Here is a 25973-nt window from a genome sequence, read left to right as displayed (position 1 = left end):
GCAAATCATCATTTTTTTTTGTTCTCTCGGACAAGAAGCTTATAAATTGCACTTATTCCTGTAAGAACCTTTGCGCTGCTGCTTCCGGAGTGATAGGAAATTCAGGATGGGTAAGGTTAGAGAGTAGGGGCCGCCTCCTATCGAGATCCATGAGGAATAATTAGGGCACTATATCTCAAAGTCATCCCGGAAGAAGAGGAGGCCAGCTCTGAACCAGCCTCTCCAGTCAAAGTAGGCAGGGGGTGGAACACCCTTGTTGAGGTTAACAAGAACCTCTGAGGTAAGGGAGCAAACCCCACCAACTCCAACAGTCTTCTTCTACAGTAGACTAGACCTATCGAATTGCCCATGAACCCCAGAATCTCAACATTTGCATTAGTGATGTGCCGCTACTGGACATCCATAAGGTTGCCCAGATTGAAGTGACACATCGGTTTTTGCTGTGCCCAGTAGTGGGTTCAACTGGTAGGTATAAACCAGCTAGAAGTGATCCCTGCTGGGTGCAAATCATCATTACAACGGTGTTTCTTTCCAAAAGGGTGAAGAAGCGAATAACATGGACTTGGAAACCCAACAATTAATCAGATATGTAATCAAAATGATTTAATTTATTAAATAATTGTGGACTAACGAGTTGGAGGGTAATTCATTTCCTTCCGAAATAAAACGTGGCTGTGAAAGCTATAAATATGTAGTTAAGTATTTTATAAAATACCAATAGTTGCTACTAGTCCTGTTTAGGCTAATAGGACAGAACTGTTAAGTCTCAGAGCAACATTTCTTTTTGTGAGCAACTATAAGGTTTAGAGTCTGTGCAATGTACGTGGAATTTGTTTAATTACTTTCTTATGCCACAATACATTCTTACTTTTGAGTTGAGACAGTGGTGAATAGGGCAGAATCCCAAAGTCGGAGACAATGTCTGTTTCTTATTGTACATCTGTTGAGATAGCATGAATGTTCGTACTAAAGGCGATCTATTTGTTTCTATGAGATTCTAGCACAAACACGTAGACAATTCGGTTGTGAAGTTGATTATATAAAACAGTTTCTCAGCAGACCCTTATGACATAACAATAATGTCCATATGAAATTCCACTAATTTAGTAAAATAGTTTGTGATAGCAATTCGCGTCTGTGTTACAGCGATTTTTAATACACTAGTTCCCAATGATAACTATGTAATATCATTTTCAGAATACCATTAGAAATTAATGTTTTCCTCATATATCACTGATGCCATTTTGATCAACTCTAAGTACAATAATAGTAAAGTAGGATTATACCACACGATGTGTCGAGTAACTGTCTCGTTGAGGTTGCATGGAAAATTGACTATAGCTGCATGTGTTACTTGTCACATGTTAAAATGTAATATGATTTCATTGAGTTTTTTATTACAAATTTATTGATTCTTTATTATTGATTCTATTGATTATTGATTTATTCGATTATCTCGTTAGAATGATTGGCATCCGTTAGACTAATTGTCACTAATCAGAACGTTGAGTTTACATTATGTGTTCACTTACGCCCATCCAAACCCCATGGCACTCTGTGCACCATCATCGAATTCGGTGTTACTTTCATGGAACATTTCAAGTCTACAGGTCAGTTCTTCCGAATATCTTGTAGAGAGACAGAAACAGTCTTCCAGCTTCTTGATTGGTAGCCTTCGCTAACGCTTAGTCAATTAATTATTGCTTACAAAATTGTATTGTTTGACTACTTTAGGGTGTAGTAGAAATTTCACTATTCTCATTCTACTATGAATAGAATTCCATTAATTTATCTTAAATGATGATCTTTTCTTTTTTTTGCAGGAGAAGTCGATCGTCTTTTAAGCCTTTATCTGTCCGTCCTCATGGGACACTGGCCTGTGTGAGCATATCGTCGTGTGAGCAGAATAAGGAGATTAGATGCAGCACTAGGTCGATGGTACTAATTAAAAGTACAACGTCCAGAGACAAAATTTGGACTTTGGAACCTCAAGATCAGTGGAGCAAAGCTCGGAAGTCGTAATCATTTAGTTATCCCATACTAAACTCAGCCAATTCATTGTTTTTGCATGGTTTGACTCCAGACATCTATAAATCCAACAACCTAAAATTACATTAAGTTTTATAATACGACAAAACATTATTACAAAGTAGAAAGTATAAGTGCTTGCACCTTCTGCGCTTGTCGTAAAAGAATCAGAAATGCGCCATTATTCTCGGTCGTGTAAGTGAGATGTCAAGCCACCAGAGCCAGGTTGGCCGATATTGTGATGAATGTAAGCCGTTATATCCGAGAGAATGGAGAGTGTAGGGGTGTGAGGGGGAGGAGGGAAGGGGTGACTGTAACTTATTGCTCTTGCAGGTTCCAACCCTTCGCCTGTTCCAATCTTGAAGCGTCAGCAAAATAGTACTTCCCTTCTATTTCGTGAAATCTGAAACTAAAGTAAACAATAATTCTGTCTACATGTGCAATGTCCATGCAGTTTATTCTGTAAACGTTTCAAACATCAACTTCTTTCGTTTTTTAACTGTTTATTTGTTACTTGTTGATTTGTATTGAAGTTGATTATATACGAAAACTTTTTAAGAGGACTTATTTTAATATTGAGTTATTTATTTAAAAACAATGTTAACTTCAAGTGTGAATTTTCGTATCAATGGTGTATTATTTCTGTTACAAAATTCAATACAAATACTGCTAACCGCCCTCTTGATAAATAGGATACGTAAAGATTATAATATGCTTATTGGGGGGAGGGGAGAATAAAATTTTGTAGAAACTCTCCTAAAACAGATTTAATTTCAAAATAATTCATGAAGTCCACTTTCGAACGTATTCGTGAGTGTGCGAAGCGTGTCCACATTATTTCATTGTTGTATTTAAAAGTAATGCTTGCAAATGTATATCTCTAATTATTTCAAACTACCCATTGTCTAAAATTAACTTTGAACAAATGGATGGGTTACGTGTAACGGAATTCCCAAGGAAGATAAATTTGTACTTAATAAGGTTTTATCGTGAATCCTTCACATATAGCTGTGATTCCACAGGTTTCAGTCATTGAGGAAATTCCTTTACGTAATCTTAGGTTTAATAACCAAAAGTAAGTTTTTTCAGTGACGTATAAATTAATGACCTTAACCAATCATTACATATAAGAGCTAAAGCGATTTGGATAAAAATAATAAATAGCAGTGGGAAAATAATCACTTTCGAGAAATTATGTAGGATACGCTTACGTAATCTGAGCTTGAATTGAGGGATGTTTTTGGTTTTTTACGCCAGAAAGGCGGGGTGTTCGCAAGTCTGGCCAGGGGCATTTATGATCAGTATTAGCCGTATCAAATCTGGTCTGAGTAAGGGAAAGTACTTCTGTAGTATAATTAATTCCATTTCTTAAAGTTTGCCGCAATGAGCGTTTAAGGTGATGACACATTTTTGCATTTTACAACAGCAAATTACATTATTAAAGTTGGTAGGCTGAGGAGAAGCATCACGGTTCTCATTAGCTTTTTTGTGGGGAGGGGGGAGCGGTAGATTTTGAAATCCGCCCTGTGTGTACTCTTTTGGATTGTGCTGCTCCGGAACTATGCTTTATTTTTGACTAAAAATTTTCTGATGTCTACTTTTACTTTTGTGAATTTATTGCCATGTATACTTCACTTCTTTATTATGATTGTGTTTGCTCATTTGTATAAATAATCAACTCCTCTTCACTAAATCTTAGGTTTTGACGTGTGAAGAAGAATTCATTCGTGTGGTATATTAAGATGGGAAATGTCTGAAATTCTGTTATGATTTTGAAACTTCATCAAAAACAATGAACTTCGAACAAAAAAATCTAATTTTTTGAACTTAAACTCATTTGTACTCAAAACACCCACATTGATTAATGTGCATATATAATATTACATGTGTATAACCTATAAATAACTAAACATGCGTGAATTGATCCCTCTCGAGTATATATCGCATTGTATTAATATACCTGATACATTTATGGGGCTTCTCTATTATATGTGGATTAGCATTAGCCCATTGATTGCCTATTAGTTGATTCATTAATTTTAAATGTCCCTTTATAGAACCATACAATTATTTCATTTGTTTTAAATAACCTCATTTCTAGCTAACAAGCCGGTTACAGTTTAGGCCTCCTGGTGGTTGTTCATTGGAAAGTGGAATTCGGCAGTGGGAACTGTAGCCTAGACAATTGAAGTTACCTCTGTTTTAGTCTGATTTGACATATTGAGTTTTGAAAACCTAAAACAATTTCATTATTCATACGGTATTTTAGAGGAAAGTTTTTTTGGCTGAAGATCTATACAAAGCAAGCACAGCGAGTAACATAAACAAAGTTACCGTACTTATGAGGAGGGCGGTATAGCGCTAACTTGAAAGAGTTTTCTCGATGAAATGATTCGTTTAAAAAACTCTGGATAGTTTTTTTTTTCAAATGCTAAACTGTTTAAAAAAATAATATTGAAAATGCACAAACGAATAGAGCTACTTGGATACATCTATTGTACTTTAAAAACTATACTATACACCTATACCAATCTTCAAAGTTAGGGAGGAATTATAAATTAATACGTTAAAACTGGGTCTTTAAAAAATTCTGGGCTTTCAGAGAAATAGGTCGGGATTTTAAAAAGTAAAACCCTGTTTTGGACTGCTCTCGCATAAACACTAGTAGGTATGAAAAAATTAAACTAAGCAAAGAATACACCGTTTGTGACAGAGTGCCGAGGTAACGCTTTCACAGAGCATAAATTAGTCACCTCTAACACAAACATTGTCATTTATGTCTAAAATTAAATTCAAATTTGTTGCCTCCAAGAGCTATAAAAAATTGAGCGCTGCAACAAAGGTACAAAGCGCTCGGAAATGAAGGTAAAATTACACCGTTTCTTATACAAAGTGCGAACTCTGTTTCATATTTCACCTCTCACTGGAATGTTTACAATGTGTGAGTTGTGTTTACACTAGAAAATGGAAATTGATTTCGCGATTAATTACCAAAAACTGAGTGTGTGCATTTAATGGTTTATTCCCCTTTAAACTGATTGTTCCTCAAGTGTAATGGCTTAGGAACTCATAATGGTTTAGGAATTCTAAATAAATAGTACGATCAGTAATTACGTGAATTGGTGGCATAATAGCCGATAAATACTTTTATTTTGTAGTGAGTAAACTTGAGGGGTGATAATAATAATGCTAATAATTCTTTATTGCAGTAAAAATCGATAAATTTTTATTTCAAACGACATTTTATGACATCGAATTACAAATTTATCAGAGTAATAGATTATTATGTTTTTTTTGGATTCAAGCAAATACACAGTTGAATTTCGATTTTTATAACAATAATTAACTGTGCTAACCCTGTCCGTAATAATTAATGGATAATTAATTATTCTATATAACTAATCTATACACAGAAACTTAAAAACATATATTAGTACGCTGAAAAATCGGTACCATTAGTGCTACATTACATTTTGTGTTCAATTATACAGGATTAAGTTCTGACAGATTGAAAAATCGTACAGAAACATTGAGGTGCGATTTAACAAATTATATTCCTACATAACTCAAGGAAGAAATCAGTGTAAGTAAAGTGACAATGTCGAGTGGCCCTGACCCGTGTAACTATGTCCGCATATTTGCCTGTGGCTGTGGCTACCGCAGAATCTGGCATGTAGACTCAAGTAACATACTTGGCATGGCTGGACAGGGCCGCATTCATATCGCTACATTGTACCAGTGAATGTCTCTTCTGGTTTGTGAAGAGAAGTCTACAACAGGTTGTAACATTAAATTATATTTATATCTGAGACTTATAATTTTTTAATACTTAAAACTTACGCCAATATAAAATTCCTGATTTTGTAATACAAATTAAATTAAATGTAAAATAGCCCATTGTTTTTTATTACAATCCGTGATTTCATTACAGTTCTTTTCACTTTATTTTTCTATTGGTACCAAACATACTTTCCTATTTTATGGTTAAGATTCGAATATATATAATCGATATATATATATATATATATATATATATATACATATATATATATATATATATATATATATATATCCTAAAAAGAATTTTCTTCACAGTCCTTTAAGCCTTTAAGGTACTTTAAGGCAATGTCTAAAAATAGGAAAAAAGAACTATTTTTTATTATTACACGACGAATAGGAAGAAATTGAAGAAGAACTTTAGGAAATCTTATAACCAAGTCCAAAGAAAAGCTGTTGAAGATAAGGATCTTCTAACTGCGTGTACACGCGAAACAAATAGAATCAAATGTTTTTATAATAAAAATTAATATCTGTAACAAAACGTTATTGCTTGAGCTTAGCGAAACCTGTCACTCGTTTGGCTTAAAATTAAATTTCACTTTTAACTGCGCTGGGGGAGAGTTGCCTTGATTGGACCAGTTTCACTATTTTTGCTTATAACATAAAACATGATTATAATGGCTTACCAATTCGTAGTATCAAACAACTACTTTGGTTGTAATTGTAATGACATCGTCAAAAATCATATATTAGTACATAGTTTTTATGTACAATTAATTTAAAACAAAGTGTCAATCAGTCCATTCAAGGAAACTAGTTGCCTAGAATGGACCTATGGTTGCCTTCATTGGACCAGTGTCAAATTTAATGAAATAGACATGTATTATTTTGTAATGTTGTATTTTGTTGTTATAAGTACATTGAAACTAAATAGGTATATAACAAAAGTTACATTTGAAAGTAGAAAATGCTAAATAATTATTCTAAAAAAACACTTGAAAGAATTATGAAAATTATTTACAATTGATACAGTAAAATATCTTCTTATTTGCGCTTACACTAGCACAAACTGTATGGTACCAATTACGACAATCCATGCATTGTATCATGTCCTCCTCCGTCTCCATTTCACATATCTCACATAACCAACTTTGATCTGTTAATGTTTTGTTCTGTGACATAAATTTCACTCGTTTGTTTACTTTCCCCTTGGTGTCTTTAAATAACGCCTTCTTAGTTTGTTGTTCCTTTTTAGGAAGTTTTATTTTTATTTTTTGAGGCTTCAAGCTTCAGATTTATAAGGGCTGCTTGTAAGAACTGTAGCTTTTTGGGCCCCTGTATCCCTTGTTCTCTTGCGGGTGGGTAGAAAATTTGGTGCTGGTAAAGGGGAAATTTTCTATAAGAGCCTTTGTGAAGTTATCTTTAGATGTATCCGGGCTCTTGGCTGAAGGAGTAACACTAGTCACATTTTTTCATCAGCCCTACAGGATGAAGAACTCCTAGAATGTCCAGGTGCAGTAGGTGTCGCTTCATGGGTTACCAAGGCATCAGCAGGTGCAAAATCTGAATCCTTAAATACATGCCTATTCACAGGCCATATCCCAGAGTGTTGAAATGCACTCACCGCATTTCCTACTGTAGCAGCCCGACCATATGCCTCTTTCAATAATTGTGGAATTTTGGGTCTGTTTGGATTTTTTCACCCTTATACTGACGAAGAAAAGATTCCTGACCTTGGATAAAATATGTCTGCATTGGTCCAAATATCGCTACATCTAACGGTTGTAGGCGATGTGTAGTGTGCCCTGGTAGTTGAAGCAAAATGATACCATGTTCACGGGCAAATTCAACAGCTTCAAGATTTTTACTGTGGGTGGTGTGGCCGTCAAGTAAAAGAAGTACTTTTTTATTTTTACTGACATTTATGTGACTTGTAAAATGTCGTAGCCACTCCAAAAACAATTCTGAGTTTATGTAACCAGTATCTGAAATAGTTACCAAACTACCAGAAGGGGCTCCAACCTTCAAATCGTCATTCCACCTTTTGCGCTTGAAAATGATCATCGGAGGCACGTAGACTCCTGCGGCGTTAACACACACAACCATTGTTGTGTTTACACCACGTTCACCACTGGTTATTGTGCCAACTTGCCGCTTCCCCTTCAAGCCAACTATCTTCTGCGGACGCTTCTGAACTGTTGAGAAACCAGATTCATTCATCGACATTAAAAATTGAATCTGGCTCAAACTTCTCGTCCATCCATAACCTTTTCAAAAATGTCAAAAAAATGGTTGACATTTTCTCTATTAAATCCTTTTGCACGAGCTATCGATGTATTTTCCGGTTTTACGTAAAGACAGACGGGGGTTGCGTTCCATAAAGTTATAGAACCATTTTTTGCCAGCCATTTTTTTATCCTTATTAAAGGTATGAGGAAGGGAATGTTTTTCAGCTACATCATACGCAAGTTTTCGTATGTCAGTTTATCGTCAAACCAAAGAAGGATTCCTCAAATTTTAATATGTGGGTCAGACAAAATTGTTTCCATTTCTTCTGAGAAAACCGGCAACTTTCCCTAAAGATTTTCTCTCATTTATGAAGTAATTTTTTTGATCAGCATGTCTTTTTAAGGTTTGCTTTAGGAATACCATAAACTCTGCTGCATTCATTTAATCCATAGTCCCCGTTTTTATAGGCCGCAATAGCTTGCTGAAGGTTCTCTTCAGACCACTGCCCGTACTTTCTTTTCTCCATGTTCAATATCTGTAATAAATAAAAACTTTAAAAGTTGTGTATTTATGCCGAAAGGACGTCAAAAATACATGTAATAAGCAAAATTAATAAGGTATCCTTGGATGACCGGTCCATTGAAGACAACTCCGTGAGGTCCAATCAAAGCAACTTTACCAAATTACTGAAGATTCGCGTAATTTCCTAAACTGTCTGCTAAATTCACCTAGCTATTATATTAATTTAAAGCTAAATAGATACACTTTCCTATGATACTAACATATTTGGAGTTACTTACGTTAAGAATGTAGTAGATCCTTCTGAATGAAACGCTGAAATTAAAACCATAACAGCAAAAATACAGAAAACAAAACCACTCACTGACAGACACGCTTATACAGTAATGGCGGATAGCTGCGCCGAAGTAGAACGTTCTGGAACTATGACTGTTGCCAACTAAACAAACCTAAATTTCCCAATATTTCAAAATATATCGGTGGTCCATTGAAGGCGCCGGTCCAATCAAGGCAACTCTCCCCTATATCCACATGATATATCAAAACTAAATGATGCTGTATACTTGAAATGTTGCATAAAGCTTTATTCCCCTTTAGGTTACACTAAGTTCGATGATGGTATATGTCACTCACTAGGCTGAGCGTTAGTGACTATTTTTACATTGACTTAAAAGCAACCATGATGGCAACGACAACTTTTAGAATAAATAAATTTGTAACGAACTGAGTTTATTCATAGAGTAAAACGACAAAAGGTAATAGAGTGCAAAGTGAGTACTAAAATTCGGTGGCAAAATTTGATTTCAGCACTTTTAATGTAAGGCAATATATCCTGAAATAATTGTATGCCTAGTTTTTAAATTTTGCATAAAAATTCACTTCTACATAGACAAAAATGTGTCTATGATGGTGTATATCCATGGAATTTGGCTGAACGTAAGTTTTGTGTAAATGTATTTTCTAGATTTATTGTCTTTATGTGTTGTAACGCACTCCTACATTGTTTAATTGCATTTAAGTAATATGATACATGTTAAACATCAGTCATTTTGGTTTGGGCCTGAGAATAACTTGCTTAAATTTTTTTGAATACTCACATGTTGCTATTCCTCGTAGATTGATCAAAAAAACCTGTGTATTTTTTATCGTAAGGGAATTTTCCTTAGTTGACTATGAAGTTAAAATATAAAGATTTCCCTTACACAAAATCAATCACACTAAATAATCCAATAAACATTTTCCTTCATCGAATCGGTGTCTTGAGCAAAGATTTTACTGTCTAGATTCAGCTCCGTATCACTCTGACTCTATCTTATCAGTAAAAAATAGTCAAGAATGGGCTCCCTATAGGTTCATTGTTTGCAGCTAGCGATCGAGTAATCGATATTAGTTCACAGTCCTATAAAAACTTAATTTGTATAGATTAATCATCAATAGAAGGTATTATTTCAATGACGAGGCTGCTTGTTGACATACTGAGTAAGAATGGATATCAGAGTTACGAGTAATGTTATTTTTATGTGCTACAAAAACAGAAACATGGTTTTTCAGGAGTAGTATCTTATTTAAATTAAAAAAATATATTTTCCAAAATATTAAGTTTCATAGCCAAATTAATACCTCGTGAAACTTCATAATAAGGTGTCTCCACCTTCACAAATGATTCTGCCTTAAACCATACTCAGATGATGAATTTAAATTTTTACCCGTCTGGAACTCATTTGTGGAATTATAAAATCTAGAAAGAATATTGTATTTAAAGACACATGTTGATGACAGATACCTCGAGAATTCATATTGGCTGTTTTTCGGGTTTGAAATCTAGAAGCTTGAATGATTCAGAGAAAGTTGCTTGGATATCAGTTGTTCTGAATATACGTTTTTAATAATTTGGAGACTTAGAGGTTCCAGATTCGGATGTTCAGAATGGATGAGAACCAGGGCAGGAATGGGTCCAACTGGTGTAAAAAGTCAAGAAACCGAAGATGCTGTCTGGTTTAATTTTAGATGCTTAAGCTCCTCAAAACCTGATCAGTAGTAGTAAATTGTAGGTTCTAGGACAGAATGTTATCTCTCTGCGGGGGGTCCTTATCAGTGATAACCTCTGACCTTTTCCGCATTCCTATGATAAACACGCGCTAGATAACCCCGACCCCAATTAAAAATCAATTAGATAAGGCTTATCAAAGATAACCTTCGACTTTTTCCGGTTTGGCACGCGCCAGATAACCTTGAGCTCAATTAAAAAGCATTTTGATACGTCTTATCGGAGATTAGCACGCGTCACTATTGTTTACGTTTCGTATCGCGGTCTACTGACCTCAGGTTCACGGACGTTACTGACGTCAGTGATGTTATTGTTTACACTTGTCAACAAGAAGAAAATTTTGTGTGAGATGCTTGGGTACGATTATTTAATGTTATAATAGAAAAACTGGAGAAATTCGACCTGGTCAGAGTGGATTCGTATCGTCTACCAAGTGGACTTTCGGAGATTCTAAATGGTACAAGGCTCAAACATTTCAAACCACTTCACGTAATAGCAGTGAACCAACTCAGAACTCTCAAGTTTCATCTAGTGAGGAAAATACTCGCGTTGTGATTCAATATCATTATTATTATTATTATGAACGCGTGGGTAACGATCCGTTTGTATAAAAAACAAAGAGTTTGTGGATACTCGATTCATGAACATTGATGATATCACTTTTAATGAACTGAGATATTGTCAGTACCCAAATCTAATATACTAGACATTGAGTTTGAAGTGAAAGCAACGACAGTTAACGATCATGTGCCTCCTAATCCTCTAGATGAGGGGTATAAAAATGTGTGCGTAAAAACTTTAAATATGAATATACCAAACAGCAATTACAAGCGTGAACGGTATCTCGTTAAAGATTTTTCAGAATTTACTGTTTTTGTTGTGCAATTCGATTGTGTTCGTAGTTAGGCTATGACTCATTGTCGATAATAATGTGCTTATTAATCATATTTAGTTGTTATAAATGGAAAACTTCACAATGGTATTTATTATTATAATTTGCTCCATCATGGTGATATTAAGTGCAACATACGCACTCTTCCTTCATGTTGTTTGTGTTGTTTATAGTCAACATAATTTTACATCTCAACATTGGATTAATGGGAGCACACATATAGCTCACGCAATACCAAACAAAACAAAAATAAATTTATACTATTCGCCACAATCATCTGATCAACCGTTACTAAGCTTGAATTATTTAAATATTACACATGAGAAAAGTGGTGAATTTCATAAAGATGAACCCACTGGAGCAACACTTTCGTTTGAAGATGACAGTGAATACGATTTAAATGATTTATATGGTGGAGAAGGAATGAACTCCTCTGAAGAGATCCTAACATCAGAAGACAATTACACTTATTACAATTCGAATTCGGAAAATAATTGTTGTCAACAATTTGATGAATGTTTAGAAATTAATGAATCTTTTAAAAAAGACATTGAAGACTATATTACGAGGATACAACAGTTAAATGGTGTAATTATAAGGTTAAACGCGACGATACATGTATTAGAGCATGATGCTGGAGTAAGGAATAGAGATTTGTATGAATTAAAATCCGGAAGATCAAGATGTAAATACTATCGAAAGAGAAATATGAATAGACATCATCGCAATGGTTGAACATGAAACTATGCATTATATCTTATCAGAAACCTTTGAACCACATATTATGACGTAATTTTAAAAATATAGATATTTATATCGTGTTTTGTATTTCTTGCATATCATTCTGTGACCTGGCTCTGAATTGAACGGATAAAAATGGAGTTTATTATAGATTTTCAAGGTTTTAAAAATGTTTCCAACGAGTTTATAGTGAAAGAACTAGCTCTTATATCTACAGATGCACAAGTATATGAACTTCATCTGTTTCAACCGCCATGTGATTTTGATGAACTTCCTCATAAACTTCAAAAACAAGTAATTTGGTTAGAAAGAAAATATCATGGACTGTTTTGGGGATCAGGTTGTAGAGAATACAATGAACTGAAGGATATATTTAAAAATTTGAATTTAAATGGTAACGTTTACGTGAAAGGAAATGAAAAACAGAAGTTTATCACTAATTTACTATCAGATTTTGATGTAAATGTTGTGAATTTAGAAGATCTCGGTTGTCCTTGTTTAGCAACTTTAAGATCTTATTTCTTCCAGCCATCCTTGATGAAACAATGTAATTTTAATCATACCTTTCACAACTGTGCTTATGTTAATGTTCATGTTTTGTTAAATTGGTTGAAAAACCAAAAATTGGTGGAGGAAAGAGTTGAAAAAGTAAATTTGGCTATTAAAGAGTGTTACTATAAAGGATACAAGAATATGACAGTGGAACTAGTCAAGTGTCTTCCAAAAGAGTTTATTGTAAACCACTCTGAGGACGTGGAAAACGTGTATGATAAGCTTCCGGATAAAATGAAATATGATGTGGATATTTTATTAAGTATGAAGTGTACGGAACATTATCCAGATAATACAAATACTCCGAAGAGAAGGCATTGCAATTATTGTCTAACCAAGAAGGTTGCATCATCATCATCTGTACAAAGTTCATAGATAAATGAACTCTATTGTGAAATAATTGACAGTATTGGCTTGCCAGTCTAATTGTAAACAACGATGACAGAAAACGGCTACGATGAGTGCTGCAGAATGTTCAATTTCAGTAAAAAGGATTTAATAACGTCAGGATTTTACCGATCAAAATGTTTTGAATATATTGTTTGCTGTGGATGCGGGTGGCAGTCAGATAACACAAGTCTCACCATAAGACATGTAAATTTTATACATAAAATCAACAATCCTGACTGTGAAATGAGCAAGTTTATAAAAGAAGATTATAGTAATTATGATAAATATAAGAAATCTGTTTTGGAAACAGAAGAAATGATGAGAGAAACTTTCATGCGTTGGCCTAAATCTTACCCTTCTGTGGAGAAAATGGTACAAACAGGATTATTCTACACTGGAGATGGTGATGCAACTACGTGTATCAGCTGTGGCGTTACACTGGATCACTGGTCACCTCAAGATGATCCGCAAGAAGAACACAGGAAAGGTTCACCATTTTGTAAACTTGTTACATAAGTGTAAAATAAATAGTATTTATGTGTAATATATTTCGTTATTATTTTCACTTTTGTTATACACCTCATGATGAATACATTAAGCGTAAGAGCAGGTATAGCAAGAGAATTGCATAAACAAGCACGTAGGAATTTTCATACTCGTCATGTTGAACTTAAGGGTATTAATGATCTGTATCAAGCTGATTTGGTGGAAATGATTCCATTTCAAAAACAAAATAAGGGTTTTAAATATATAATGACAATCATTAATTGTTTCAGTAAATTTGCGATTGCTATACCGTTGAAGTCTAAAATGGGAATTGAAATTGAGAAAGCTCTAAAACCAATATTATTAAAATATCCTATGAAACATTTTCAGACTGACCAAGGAACTGAATGGTTCAATTCTAGAGTTAAATCGTTACTAAATAGGTATAACATAAATCATTATCATACATTCTCAGATAAAAAAGCTGTAATCGTTGAAAGGTTTAACCGCACACTGAAAAGTAAAATGTGGAGAGCGTTTAGTGAACAAGGTAGTTACCGCTGGCTCGGTTTATTACCAAAGCTTGTAAACGTATATAACAATACTGTTCACAGAACTATAGGAGTCAAACCTGTTGATGTATCAAATCTAAATGAGAGAAATATTTTATTAAGGATTGTTAAAACCCGTAAAACTCCTCAGTTAAAACAAAAATTCAAAGTTGGTGATCCAGTTAGAGTAAGCAAAAAATCTAAAGTGTTTACTAAAGGTTATTTTCCTCAATGGAGCAATGAAATATATACTGTATATAAAGTACAGTTAACGAAACCTATTACATATATATTAAGAGATGATAAAGGAAATGTCATTAAAGGAGGATTCTATCAAGAGGAACTAAGCAAAACCAATTACAAAGACACGTATTTAGTAGAAAAGATTGTTAGGAAAAAAGGTGATAAAGTTTTAGTGCGTTGGTTAGGATTTGATAAATCACATGACAGTTGGATTAATAAAGTAGATCTTCTATAATGAAGTTTGAAAAACAAAAAAATAATTTTTCTGTTATAAATTTAGATATGATAATAAAGGAGAAGAATTCAGAATACAAAAAACATCATGGTAAATTATTACCTAATTCTATAAGATGTATAATTTGCGGTCCTTCCAACTGCGGAAAAACGAACTTAATGTTAAATTTATTATTTTCTCCGCAAGGTCTGTTTTTTGAGAATATTTATATATTCTCGAAATCATTGTATCAATCAAAGTATGAGTTTTTGAAATGTGTGTTAAAAAAACTTCCTGAGATTGGATACTTTTCGTTTTCAGACAACGATGAAGTCCCACACCCAAGTGAAGTGAAACCGAATTCCATAATGATTTTTGATGATGTAGCTTGTGGTAAACAAACTAATATAAAAAATTACTTCTCCATGGGAAGACATAATGATGTTGATACGTTTTATATTTGTCAAACGTACAGTTACATTCCAAAACAGTTGGTACGTGATAATGCTAATTTTATAGTTGTTTTCAAACAAGATGATCGATCGTAACTTGCAACATATCTACCATGATCATGTAAACCCTGACATGAGTTTCGATACATTTAGAACTATTTGCTTTAGGGTATGGGATCAAGGAAACAATAAATTTATTGTTATCGATAGAGAAAGTCAAGTTAATAAAGGACGTTATCGATCAGGATTTGATACGTTTGTAACACTATAAAGGGAGAGGTTACAAATCGTTTTGCATCTCATTTACTCCTTCAGTCGATGTTTGACGATCAAGGAGTAAAGATGAAGAGTGAAGCAACAGAGGACGATCAATGTGAACCAATTGAGAATGAAAAAATTAACAAAACAAAAGAAGATATTATCAAAGAAATTACAGAACTCCGAAAAAATATAAAACGAAAACATAGAACACTTAAACGTGACCTTATAGAAACTGAAGATATGTGGAAAAACAAATTAAAACCAATATCAGAACCGTTACAAAAACTAGTTGAGGAGGGTGAACAGCTTCAACAACAGCAGCAAGAAGTTAAGAAAGAACTTAAGAGGAAAAGTTTAGAAGACCATGAAGAAACACCTGCGAAACGTTACTTACCTCAACATCCTCAAGGAGTTAAGAGAAAGCCTCGCCTAAATCTTCCAACTCAACCTGATTATGAGAGTGATTATGAATATGATGATGGTAATAGTGAAGAGCTTCCTACTGCAAAACGATTAGCAAGTCATGATTCTTATATGGAAACTGAATTAACAAATGATAATAACGATATTGAAATGAATACACCACCGCCGCCAAAGCAGTTTGACGAGGAAATGGTATACGAGTCAACAAGTGGACAGGAATTATTAAAAACACCCCAAGGAAAAAAACTTGCAAAGGAATTTGTAGAACGTGAGTTTAAGGGGAAAATTGCTAGAGATTATTTTCTAAAACTTATACAAGGAGGTAAAACTCTAGACCATAATTATGGTATTCGAATCGATGGTGATTCTTGGATGATAGGAGACAAACGAATAGATATTCATGTTGATGATATTTTAATAGATGGAAAAAGATATAAAGGTACACCCGGTCTTTATGAATTAATAGTTATGAACATTCCAAACGATTATATTTATACTGAAGAGGATTTAAATGCATATGCTGACATTTTGAGAGAAACTAACGTTTATAGAGTGAATTATTCAGCAACAGGAAAAATTAGATCTAACAGAGGAAGTAAATATAAAAATATAATTGCTCCTCTGATTAATCGAATACCAACACTTGAAGACCATCACATGTCAACATATTCTGATTTGGTAAATAAAGAAGCTACCGGGAGCGGTATTAATTTAACAAACACCGCACCTAATTATGTCTATTTTGACGATCCAAATGAACTTGTAGATCGATTGAGGTTATTATTAGCATCTCAACAAGCGGGGAACACAGGTCATTCAAATGAAATCAACTCAATCATTGAAGAACTACTTGAATTAGAACCTGTATTGTCAAAAAACGTTGTAGTGAATAAATAAATAAATATTGTTATCAAGTTGAATATTGTTCATTTTATTTCTATTCCTCACATGATATACATGTATCATGAGTGTTGATAAATTTGGTCACCATTCACGATCGACTAAGGTTCTTAGAGGTCCAAAAGGAGAAGGGTTCGAACTTACTATCGAAGGCAATTATGATATGCAAAATAAGAAACTGTGTAATGTCAGAGAACCTACCGAGAAGAACGATGCTGTAAATTTAAACTACATCAAAAACAATAGTCTGTTAAGGACCAAAGATGGGAGTTTGTTTAATGCAGAAAATCTAAAAATATCAAATGTTGGAAAACCTTCAAATTTACAAGATGTAGTTAACGTGCAATATTTAAAAGATTCCATCGAAGACTGTTTAAGGATTGAAAATGGAAAGTTTGATGCGAAAAATAAAGTTATATGCAGTGCTAGTGAACCGGTTGAGGAGTATGACATTGTAAATTTAAAATACTTCAATAAACATGCTGTTAATGTGCAATATTTAAGAGATAACACATTAATACTTAATAAAACAACTAAAGAACTTGATGCAAAGAGTGCTACCATATCAAATCTGTCTAAACCTAAGTTTCTGTACGATGCTGTGAACAAATTATATTTTCTAGAAAATATTGCCGACATAACCTACGCAATTTATTATCAAATTCACAAAAGGAGTAAGAAAAAGATGACTAAATCCGAATGGATAAATAAAGTTATAAAATATAAAAACATAAATTGGCTTGATCTTTTTTCAGTTAAAGTAGAGTCCCCAGTAAGTGAAGACGTCTCTTAGATGTATTTAAGTAATGGCTGTGCGAAACAACCGCTTCAGTCGTTATTGTGGCTCCGGACTGTTAAGTACAATTGGAAAAACTGCAAGTGCTATTATAAATCGAGGAATTGACATTTTACCTTTTGAATTACATTTACCTGGAGGTTATCAGTACTGCGGTCCTGGTACAGATTTACAAAAGAGATTAAGTAGAAACGATCCAGGAATTAACGGTTTAGACGCAGCTTGTAAGGAACATGATATAGCGTACTTAAAATATCAAGATACTAATCACAGAGCATACGCTGACAGAATCTTAGCTGAAAAGGCTTGGAATAGATTTAAAGCATCAGATTCAAGTGTAGGTGAAAAAGCTGCAGCGTGGGCAGTTACAAATATTATGAAAGCGAAATCTAAATTAAGTGGTGGATCAATAAGGAAGAAGAAGAAGAAAGCAGTACAGAAGAGGAAACAGATGAAAACAAATAAAAATATAAAAAACAATAAGAAAACAAAGACAAACAAGAACAAAACAAAGCAAATGAAAAAAACCTTAAAGGGAAAGGGGTTATATTTAAAACCGTATTCCGGATCAGGATTAAAAAAAAAAAAATATATTCATCGAAAATAATAGATGAGCTTCCAAGTAAACCGCTATCACAGTTTGACATTTTAAAATGTGCTAAGCTTCTAAAGTTACCATACTTTAGAGGAGTATTTATGAGAGACCTGTTACCACCTAAAATTAACGATAATGAATCTGCAGTTGTTAATTTAGATAGTATAAATGGAAAAGGTACACATTGGGTATGTTATGTGAAACGTGGATATAACGTAGAATACTTTGACAGTTTTGGTAATTTAAGACCGCCGACCGAGTTGGAGGATTATTTTAACAGTGGACCCCATCACGTTACAATCAAATACAATTACTTTCCGAGGCAGAAGGAAAATACTTTTAACTGCGGTCATTTGTGTTTAGACTTTTTGTTCGTGAAGAAATGATTTGTGTTACAGGAAGATCGTCTGATCTCAAGTGTACGTTATTTCCTCCTTTAGATTTATCAAGATCTAATGACTGGGAAATGGGTTTTTTGGATTTAATGACTTACAATTCAATTCCCAATATTGAAGAAAATATCAATAACGTACTTTACATCGGCTCCAATACAATATCTCTTCCAACAGGATCTTATGAAATAGAAGACATTCATAAGTATATTAACAATAAATTGAAAGAAATAGATCCGACTACAACATTCAAGTTAAAAGCAAACAACAATACACTTAAAAGTGAAATATGGTGTCCTAAGAGAATAGACGTTTCGAAACCTCACAATTTAGGTTCGTTACTTGGGTTTATAGATAAAGATATCAAGATATTGGATGCAAATAAATGGCATGTATCATCAAGTCAAGTGGCCATTAACAAAGTTGATATCATACGAATCACTTGTAATATTGTAGGAGGTTCATATAGAGACGGAATCGAAGGACACGTATTACATGAATTTTATCCAGTGGTTGGACCTGGATTTAAAATTGTTGAAAGACCTGAATCAGTACAATATCTTCCAATTTACAAACAAAATAATTTATCAGAATTTAACATAAAACTAGAAGATCAGAACGGAGATTTAATTAATTTCAGAGGTGAAAACATTAATTTACGCGTTCACATTAGAGAGAAAGCAGGAAAATAACTATGGGCTTGGTGTTTAACTCAACCTCTGCATCTTCTAAAAAAAAGTTAGTTAAAACCTTTCATACTACACCAAATGTCAGTATTCCTCGAACAGTGAAGCCGTTAACATTGAGGAACCGCATATTTCTTAACTCACTAGGAATATTTAAATCACCTTTATCATCATGAACGGAATACTGGATATTGGTGAAAATGTAAATTTTGATGATTCAGTAATTAATATTGAATGGCATTCTCACAATCCATACTCTTCGAATTCATTAAAGAATAGTGATGAAATTAGAATTCCAGTTCACCAACAAGATGTATACACATTACCAAGTCGAAGTTTCCTTCTGATTGAGGGAAAAATTATAAAGGTTGCTGACAATTCTGATGATATAACTACGGAGTTGGTAAATAATGCTATGTCATTTTTGTTTGATGAAATACGATATGAACTGTGTGGTACAGAAATTGATAGAGTTAAAAATGTTGGTATTACGACTACAATGAAAAATATACTTACATCTCGCCCAAGTGATGTCAACTGGATGGAAAATGCTGGTTGGAAAATTACATCAGTAGAAAATTTGAGTAATAGAACTAACTTTTCTTTTTGTGTACCTCTTAAATTGCTTCTTGGATTTGTAGAAGATTATAATCATATTTTATTAAATGTTAAACAGGAATTGGTACTTTTAAGGGCATCAAGTGATAAGAATGCCATCATTCAGAGTGGAGCTGCTTTACATGATTTTAAAATAAATTTGACAAAAGTTATTTGGAAAGTACCTTACGTACAAGTTGAAGACAATATAAAATTATCTCTTTTAAAAGTTGTAGATAAAGATCAACCCATTTCTATTCCTTTTAGAAGATGGCAGTTAAACGAATATCCATCTTTACCAGCCTCGCAGTTTCAAACATGGACAGTTAAAACTAGTTCAGTTATGGAAAAGCCACGCTACGTCATACTAGGTTTTCAAACAAATCGTAAAGACAATGCTGCTAAAAATGCATCTCATTTTGATTTTTGTAGTTTGGAAAATGTTAAATTGTACCTCAACAGCAAATACTATCCATATGATAACTTGAATGGGAATAAATCACTAATGTATGACTTGTATACAAGATTTCAATCTTCTTATTATTCAGGATGTGATGATCAACCTTGTCTCGATAAAAAAACATTTTTAGCTAAAACTCCTTTATTTGTTATAGACTGTTCTAAACAATTAGAAACACTAAAGACTGGATCACTTGATATACGTCTAGAAATTCAAACTTCTGCTGAAGTACCTGCTAATACAGCTGCATATTGTTTGATAATTCATGATGCTTTGGTTCAATATTTACCATTGTCTGGAATTGTAAAGAAAATTATGTAATTCAAAAATCAAATATAATAAACAAAATGTTATTTAAAATGTTTTGTCTCTTTAATTTCCTTGGTACTCTTAAATTAGAATAGGAAAAAAATAACAACACATAATTATTAGTATACAATCAGTTTTATTTACAATATTTACATAACAACAGGTGAATGTATATTGTTAACATCATTTTAGTTGGTAATGTCCATAAGCCATTGTATTGATACCATCTTCACAAACACTCCTTTTGTCATCATCATAATTTAATGCCAATTTGTTTACTGATAATGTTTTGATATTATGTTTTTTTGATTGAAATAATGTTACATCACATCTTAAATTGACTTTATTATTCAAACAGTTCAGGAAATCATTAAAGTGAATTTTTTTATCTACAACTGATTTTGTTATACCTTTGGCTTTTTTCAATCTATGACCCTGACTTGTTGTAAGATATTCATTATTCATAGTTGTATATGTGTACAATTTAGGTTTCAAACCTATAAATTCTAAAATAGGAATACTTACACATTCATCTTTGAATTTTCCTAGAGTTTTCTTGTTTGTCTCGTCATAACATTTATGATCTTTAGGGTAGTCGGACAAATCAAGAAAGCACTTTAAGTTTGGGTTGAGGAAATCCTCATACACATCAGGAGTGAATATTTCATAAAAAAAGGAATCTGTATCTAAATAAAGTACGTTAACAATCTTATTGGAATAAAAAGGTTTAACTACATTATAGTGAAAATCATACATATGCAATTTAGATAATTCAAGAACAGTAAAACCTATATAGATTGGTTTATTAAAATACAATTTATCCTTTACCATTTCAATGGCTGAAATATTCTCACCATAGACAATTCTGTTCTTGAACCCAGGTTTAGAAACAAGTTTTTCTACTTTTCTGGAATCAGTTACCAGTTCAAGATTAGTACGTTTTCTTATATTTTCAATTGTTTTGCCAAACATAGCATTGTTAAGAAGCTTATAAAATTCTTTCTCAAAGCTATTGTTTGCTTCTTTTCGTTTTTTAGTATTGAAATCTATATAAGGTTTCAACCAAGTGCTTTGATTAAATTTCAATACTCTACGGATTTTCTTTAGTTTTAATCCATGATTCAAAGCTTGCTTTAAAACTAAATAGTGACAAACGTATTTCTTTTTGTGTTCTAAAGTAGTTAGGAGTTTGATTTGCTTTGATCCTGGAGGACATTTGTTTTCTGACAAGAACGGTAAGTCATTGTGTTTGTCATGTAAACGATGAGGATATTTTACATCACACTCAATTATGTAACCAACATCCCCATTATCAGGTACAGACAAAACATCAAATGTCTTAATTTGTTTTTTGGTTAACCATTTAAAAGAATCTTTTGGTATAGGTTTTGACATTGCGTATCCATATAAGTTGTTTGCATCTATATATATTAAAAATGAACTGTCTTTTCCAGGATCAAAGGCGTTACCCATGTAACTATTATTAGATTTTGCATGACGTTTTACACACTGTGTAATACCACCTCTTATACCTTTCTCAATGAAAAGATATTGATTATAATCTTCAATAAGTTCAAGTTTTACGTTTGTAAATTTTAACATAGCATCAAAAGTAAGACTAGGTAAGGTTAAGTAATTAGCAGGATCCAAATCGTAGTTTGATTGACATACTAATCTAAAGTTTTGAAATACATCACACAAAAGTAATACATCAGTTTTAAGGTAAAGATCACTATATTCACCTAGTGTTTTACATTGAAAACTATTCCAAACCTTTTTAGCATGTTCATAATCTGATTCACTGATGTCATTTAGAGTCATAGTGTTATAGAAACATTCCTTGCTTGGTAACTGAGTTAAATCAAGTTTTTCCCAAGCATCTGTAAACTCATATGGATAAACACCCTTTCTAGTAACTAATGGCAAGTCTTCGTTGTTAAAAAACATCTTTGTATGATTAAATTGGTCTAAGCTTAAATTTTGTACAAGCGAACTTAAACTACTTCCCATAAATCTAAAGCTATCAACAAATCTTAATTTAATTCCACTTTCTGTATGCTTAACAAATGAAATGTATTTTTCTTTGCTATTCGGAATTACTTCAACTTTTCTTTCATCACAACCTAGATTTTTTATTATAAAATGACTATCGTAATTTGAACTTCCGTGAATTACTACAGGAAGAAACTTTTGATTTTGTCGCTTTAAGTTACAAGCATAACACAAAACTGATCTAAAACGTCCTGACAAATGACAGTGATCTTTACAAGGTTGGTTAAAAGTTTCAGTAAACTCCGAATTGCAGCATTCACAATGAGTGGTTGACTTAACTCTTTCTTTTTCTTCCTGAGTAAGAGGTAGCATTGATTTGTTTACATCTAATAAATCACCAATTAGGTTTGCCATGCTTACTATATATTCTACAAATTTTGCCGAGGCATTAGGTCCTCTATACAAATATGGTTCATTCGGTAAGCTATTTAATATTTCATCAGGTAGACTGTCTTTATCGTAAGCAAAATACACACAAAAGCTCATTGGCTCGTGAATAGATTTTACAGTTACATGTTGAGACAACTTTTCTTCAGCTAAAGGCTTTTTTAGAATAGATTCAAAATCGCAATAAGCTACAATAGGTACTGGGTATTTGTAATGAAAATTAGAAAAAGATAAAAACAACGGTTCGTCCGAATCATCACTGTCAACAGGCATAATAACTTTAATAGGTTTATGTGAAATACAATCTTTTATATGATTCTTTAACTGTGTTTTAGAATTAGATCCCTGAAAGTGTTTAAAACATCTCTTACAGAAAGAAGCTTGTGTTTCATGACTAGTTATCTGAGACCTAACTAATCTAGAAAAATTAGTTATATAACAGTAATGACTTATACCTATATTGTTTGTGAAGAGAAGCAGATCGAAATGTTCCTTAAGCTCCTTGTCACATACCTTCAATGGATAAACATCCTCACTTTCGTTGAAACTATAAACATTAACACTTACATTGGGATTATTCTTTTCAAATTTTTTTACTTGATTAAGTGGTGTGGGAAAACTTATTCCTTCAAAATTGAATTTATTCTGTAAGTTGAGATATCGGTTATTTACACGTTCTCGGTGAGAACCTTTTACATATCGAGAAATGATGGCCCACTTAAAACACTGATTATCATGTAAATTTTTTGGATTTATTACTGCTTTTTTATTTTCAATGATTTGAGGTAGTGGAATATACGTACTACCTCTGAGAGGTCTGTACCTACTAAATCTTACGAGAATACCATCTATTTTATACAGTGTCCAACCACTTCCTTTGTCAAGATACTCGCTTTCTTCTTGAGAAATCTTTCTGTACATTCTTTTAACTATTGAATCAATTGAAGAGTCATACAAAATCTTTTTATTCTTAGTCTTAAAGGCTCTTGCCTGAGTTTCTTCACTAAGTGGTTTAATATACGTACATTCAAACACAAGATTAAATTTCACTGCACCATTAACACTTAACTGTTGATTTACCAATTCTATAAGTTTTACTTTATGTGATTCTAAAAACAAAGCAATGTCTTTTACCTCATCGCATCCGTTTTTGAGGTAATAAGTTTTCAAAATTCCTCTAAAAGCACTCTTAAGTTCTACAAAAACGTTACCACTGTGACAAGCTTCAAGACGTTGCTTTTTTCTGCTACTTTCACGGTGAAAATCAATTTCCATTGACTCATCTCTTGAAGTGCTTGACAAAGGTCTTTTAGACATTTTTGTGATGAGGATATAAGCAGGCTAGGTTACTGAAGGTCACGAACAAATAAATCTGAAAGTGAGGAATATTTATTAAAAAAAAAAAAAGAAAATCAATACATAAAGTTACAACTTCGAACTTAATCTGCTTCTCTAAAACAAACTAAAATTCTTATTCTATGACAAAAGGAGTGTTTTTGAATAGAACTAACTAAAATTGTGGTAAGTCATAAAACCTCGAACTAAAATTCTTATTCTAAATTATACTACATTATTTCTAAACCCAAATACACATGTCTAGTTTTCTGGAATCAGTTACCAAATCTCAGCTATAATCTACCTTTATTTCCTTTTTCCTAAATTTTGTGGTTTGTAAACCGTTTTTTTTAATGTTGCTTATTGATTTTAATTTTTTACCATAAACACATAATAATTTATTTAGTGTGTCTAAAGCAGAACTATCATCTTCATTTTCGGTATTCAAAAGAAACACTCCTTTTTTCGAAACCTTCTGCCAAAAGTCCTTAGGACTCTTGCAACTTTTTAAATCTTTAGTTGATGTAATTTCTATTTTGATTAAGTGGGAGCCTTGTTCGCCAGGGGTAACAATTTTATGTCGTTTACTGTTTTTCAAGAACTGTAGTTCTTGACTAATGTATGTTGTATTACTTCTCCTATCAATTTCAAAAAGCGAACTGAAATCATCATCATCATCATCAGATTCGCTAGATGAGTCCGATGAAGATGAGGAACTAGAAGAAGAAGAGGATGAAGAGATTGAACTCAATCTAGATTTTTTAAGCTTTTTAACATTTTTTTCCTTCTTAGCTGTTTTCGAGTTTCCTCTCTTATTAGAGATCTTTTCTTCTTCCTCTGTAGAAGGGCCTGAAAGAATCAAGTTTATGCTATGGATTACAGTATTTACAACTTCACTTGCATATTTTTTTCCTTTTAGAGGTTTCTTACTTAATAATGGTTTTAAAATGGCTATTATTTCCTCGTATGGTCTTATTTGTGCAGCCAGTAGAGGAAGCTTTTCCTGACTTAAGTCGATTGAGTCGGTATGAACATGAGTATGAAAAGCATTCATCAGTTGACTTAGATCGAATACCAAAGCCATTGCATAGAAATTTTTTTTTAATATTTCACATTTCATAAGCCCGTAGATCGTCTTCTCCCACATTTCTAAGGAACTCAAACCAATTGCATATAAATTTTGTATTAATATTACCAAACTGATGAATTCACCTCCAATTTTAGATGTAGATTTCTTTGTATTCTGGTCTACGGCTTCGGAAATCTGCGATTCGTTATCGGATTCCACCATTGGTTGCTCAACGATTTGCTCCATTTTTCTATATTAAAAAGAAAAATAGAATTAGTTCATCTGTTAAACTTTTAAAAATGTTGATTAGAATAATATATTTTTATAAAGTATACATGATTTTAAAATGATTGTTACTGTAAACCGCTAGACCCAAACCCATTTGATCCCCTCACAGTCTCTCCTACGTTTGCAATCTCATATAAGTCTGGATATAATACTACTTCACAAATAAGCTGTGCTATTCTATCTCCTTTTTTAATAACAAAGTCTTTATTAGAGTGGTTAAATAGAAGAACACACACATTTCCTGTATAGTCTCTATCAACTACACCTGCTCCAACATCAATAAAATTATGAAGAGCTAA

The 25973-nt window shown here is 32.9% G+C and overlaps 1 protein-coding gene across 1 annotated transcript; it reads right to left on the bottom strand.

The window, feature by feature from the left end:
• Positions 1–2209: 2209 nt before the first annotated feature.
• LOC124366489 lies at positions 2210–25726 on the bottom strand. Its single transcript, XM_046823077.1, has 5 exons — positions 25530–25726; positions 22128–24354; positions 8458–8572; positions 7807–8003; positions 2210–2386 (listed from the first exon to the last, which is right to left on the bottom strand). The coding sequence occupies exons 2-5, from the start codon at positions 24297–24299 to the stop codon at positions 2210–2212; spliced, it is 2661 nt and encodes an 886-aa protein (XP_046679033.1). The 5' UTR covers positions 24300–24354; positions 25530–25726.
• Between the last annotated feature and the right edge of the window lie 247 nt (positions 25727–25973).

This window comes from Homalodisca vitripennis, chromosome 7, assembly GCF_021130785.1.
Source record: "Homalodisca vitripennis isolate AUS2020 chromosome 7, UT_GWSS_2.1, whole genome shotgun sequence".
Taxonomy (NCBI): Eukaryota; Metazoa; Arthropoda; class Insecta; order Hemiptera; family Cicadellidae; genus Homalodisca; species Homalodisca vitripennis.
This window is presented reverse-complemented; position numbering and strand designations above follow the sequence as displayed.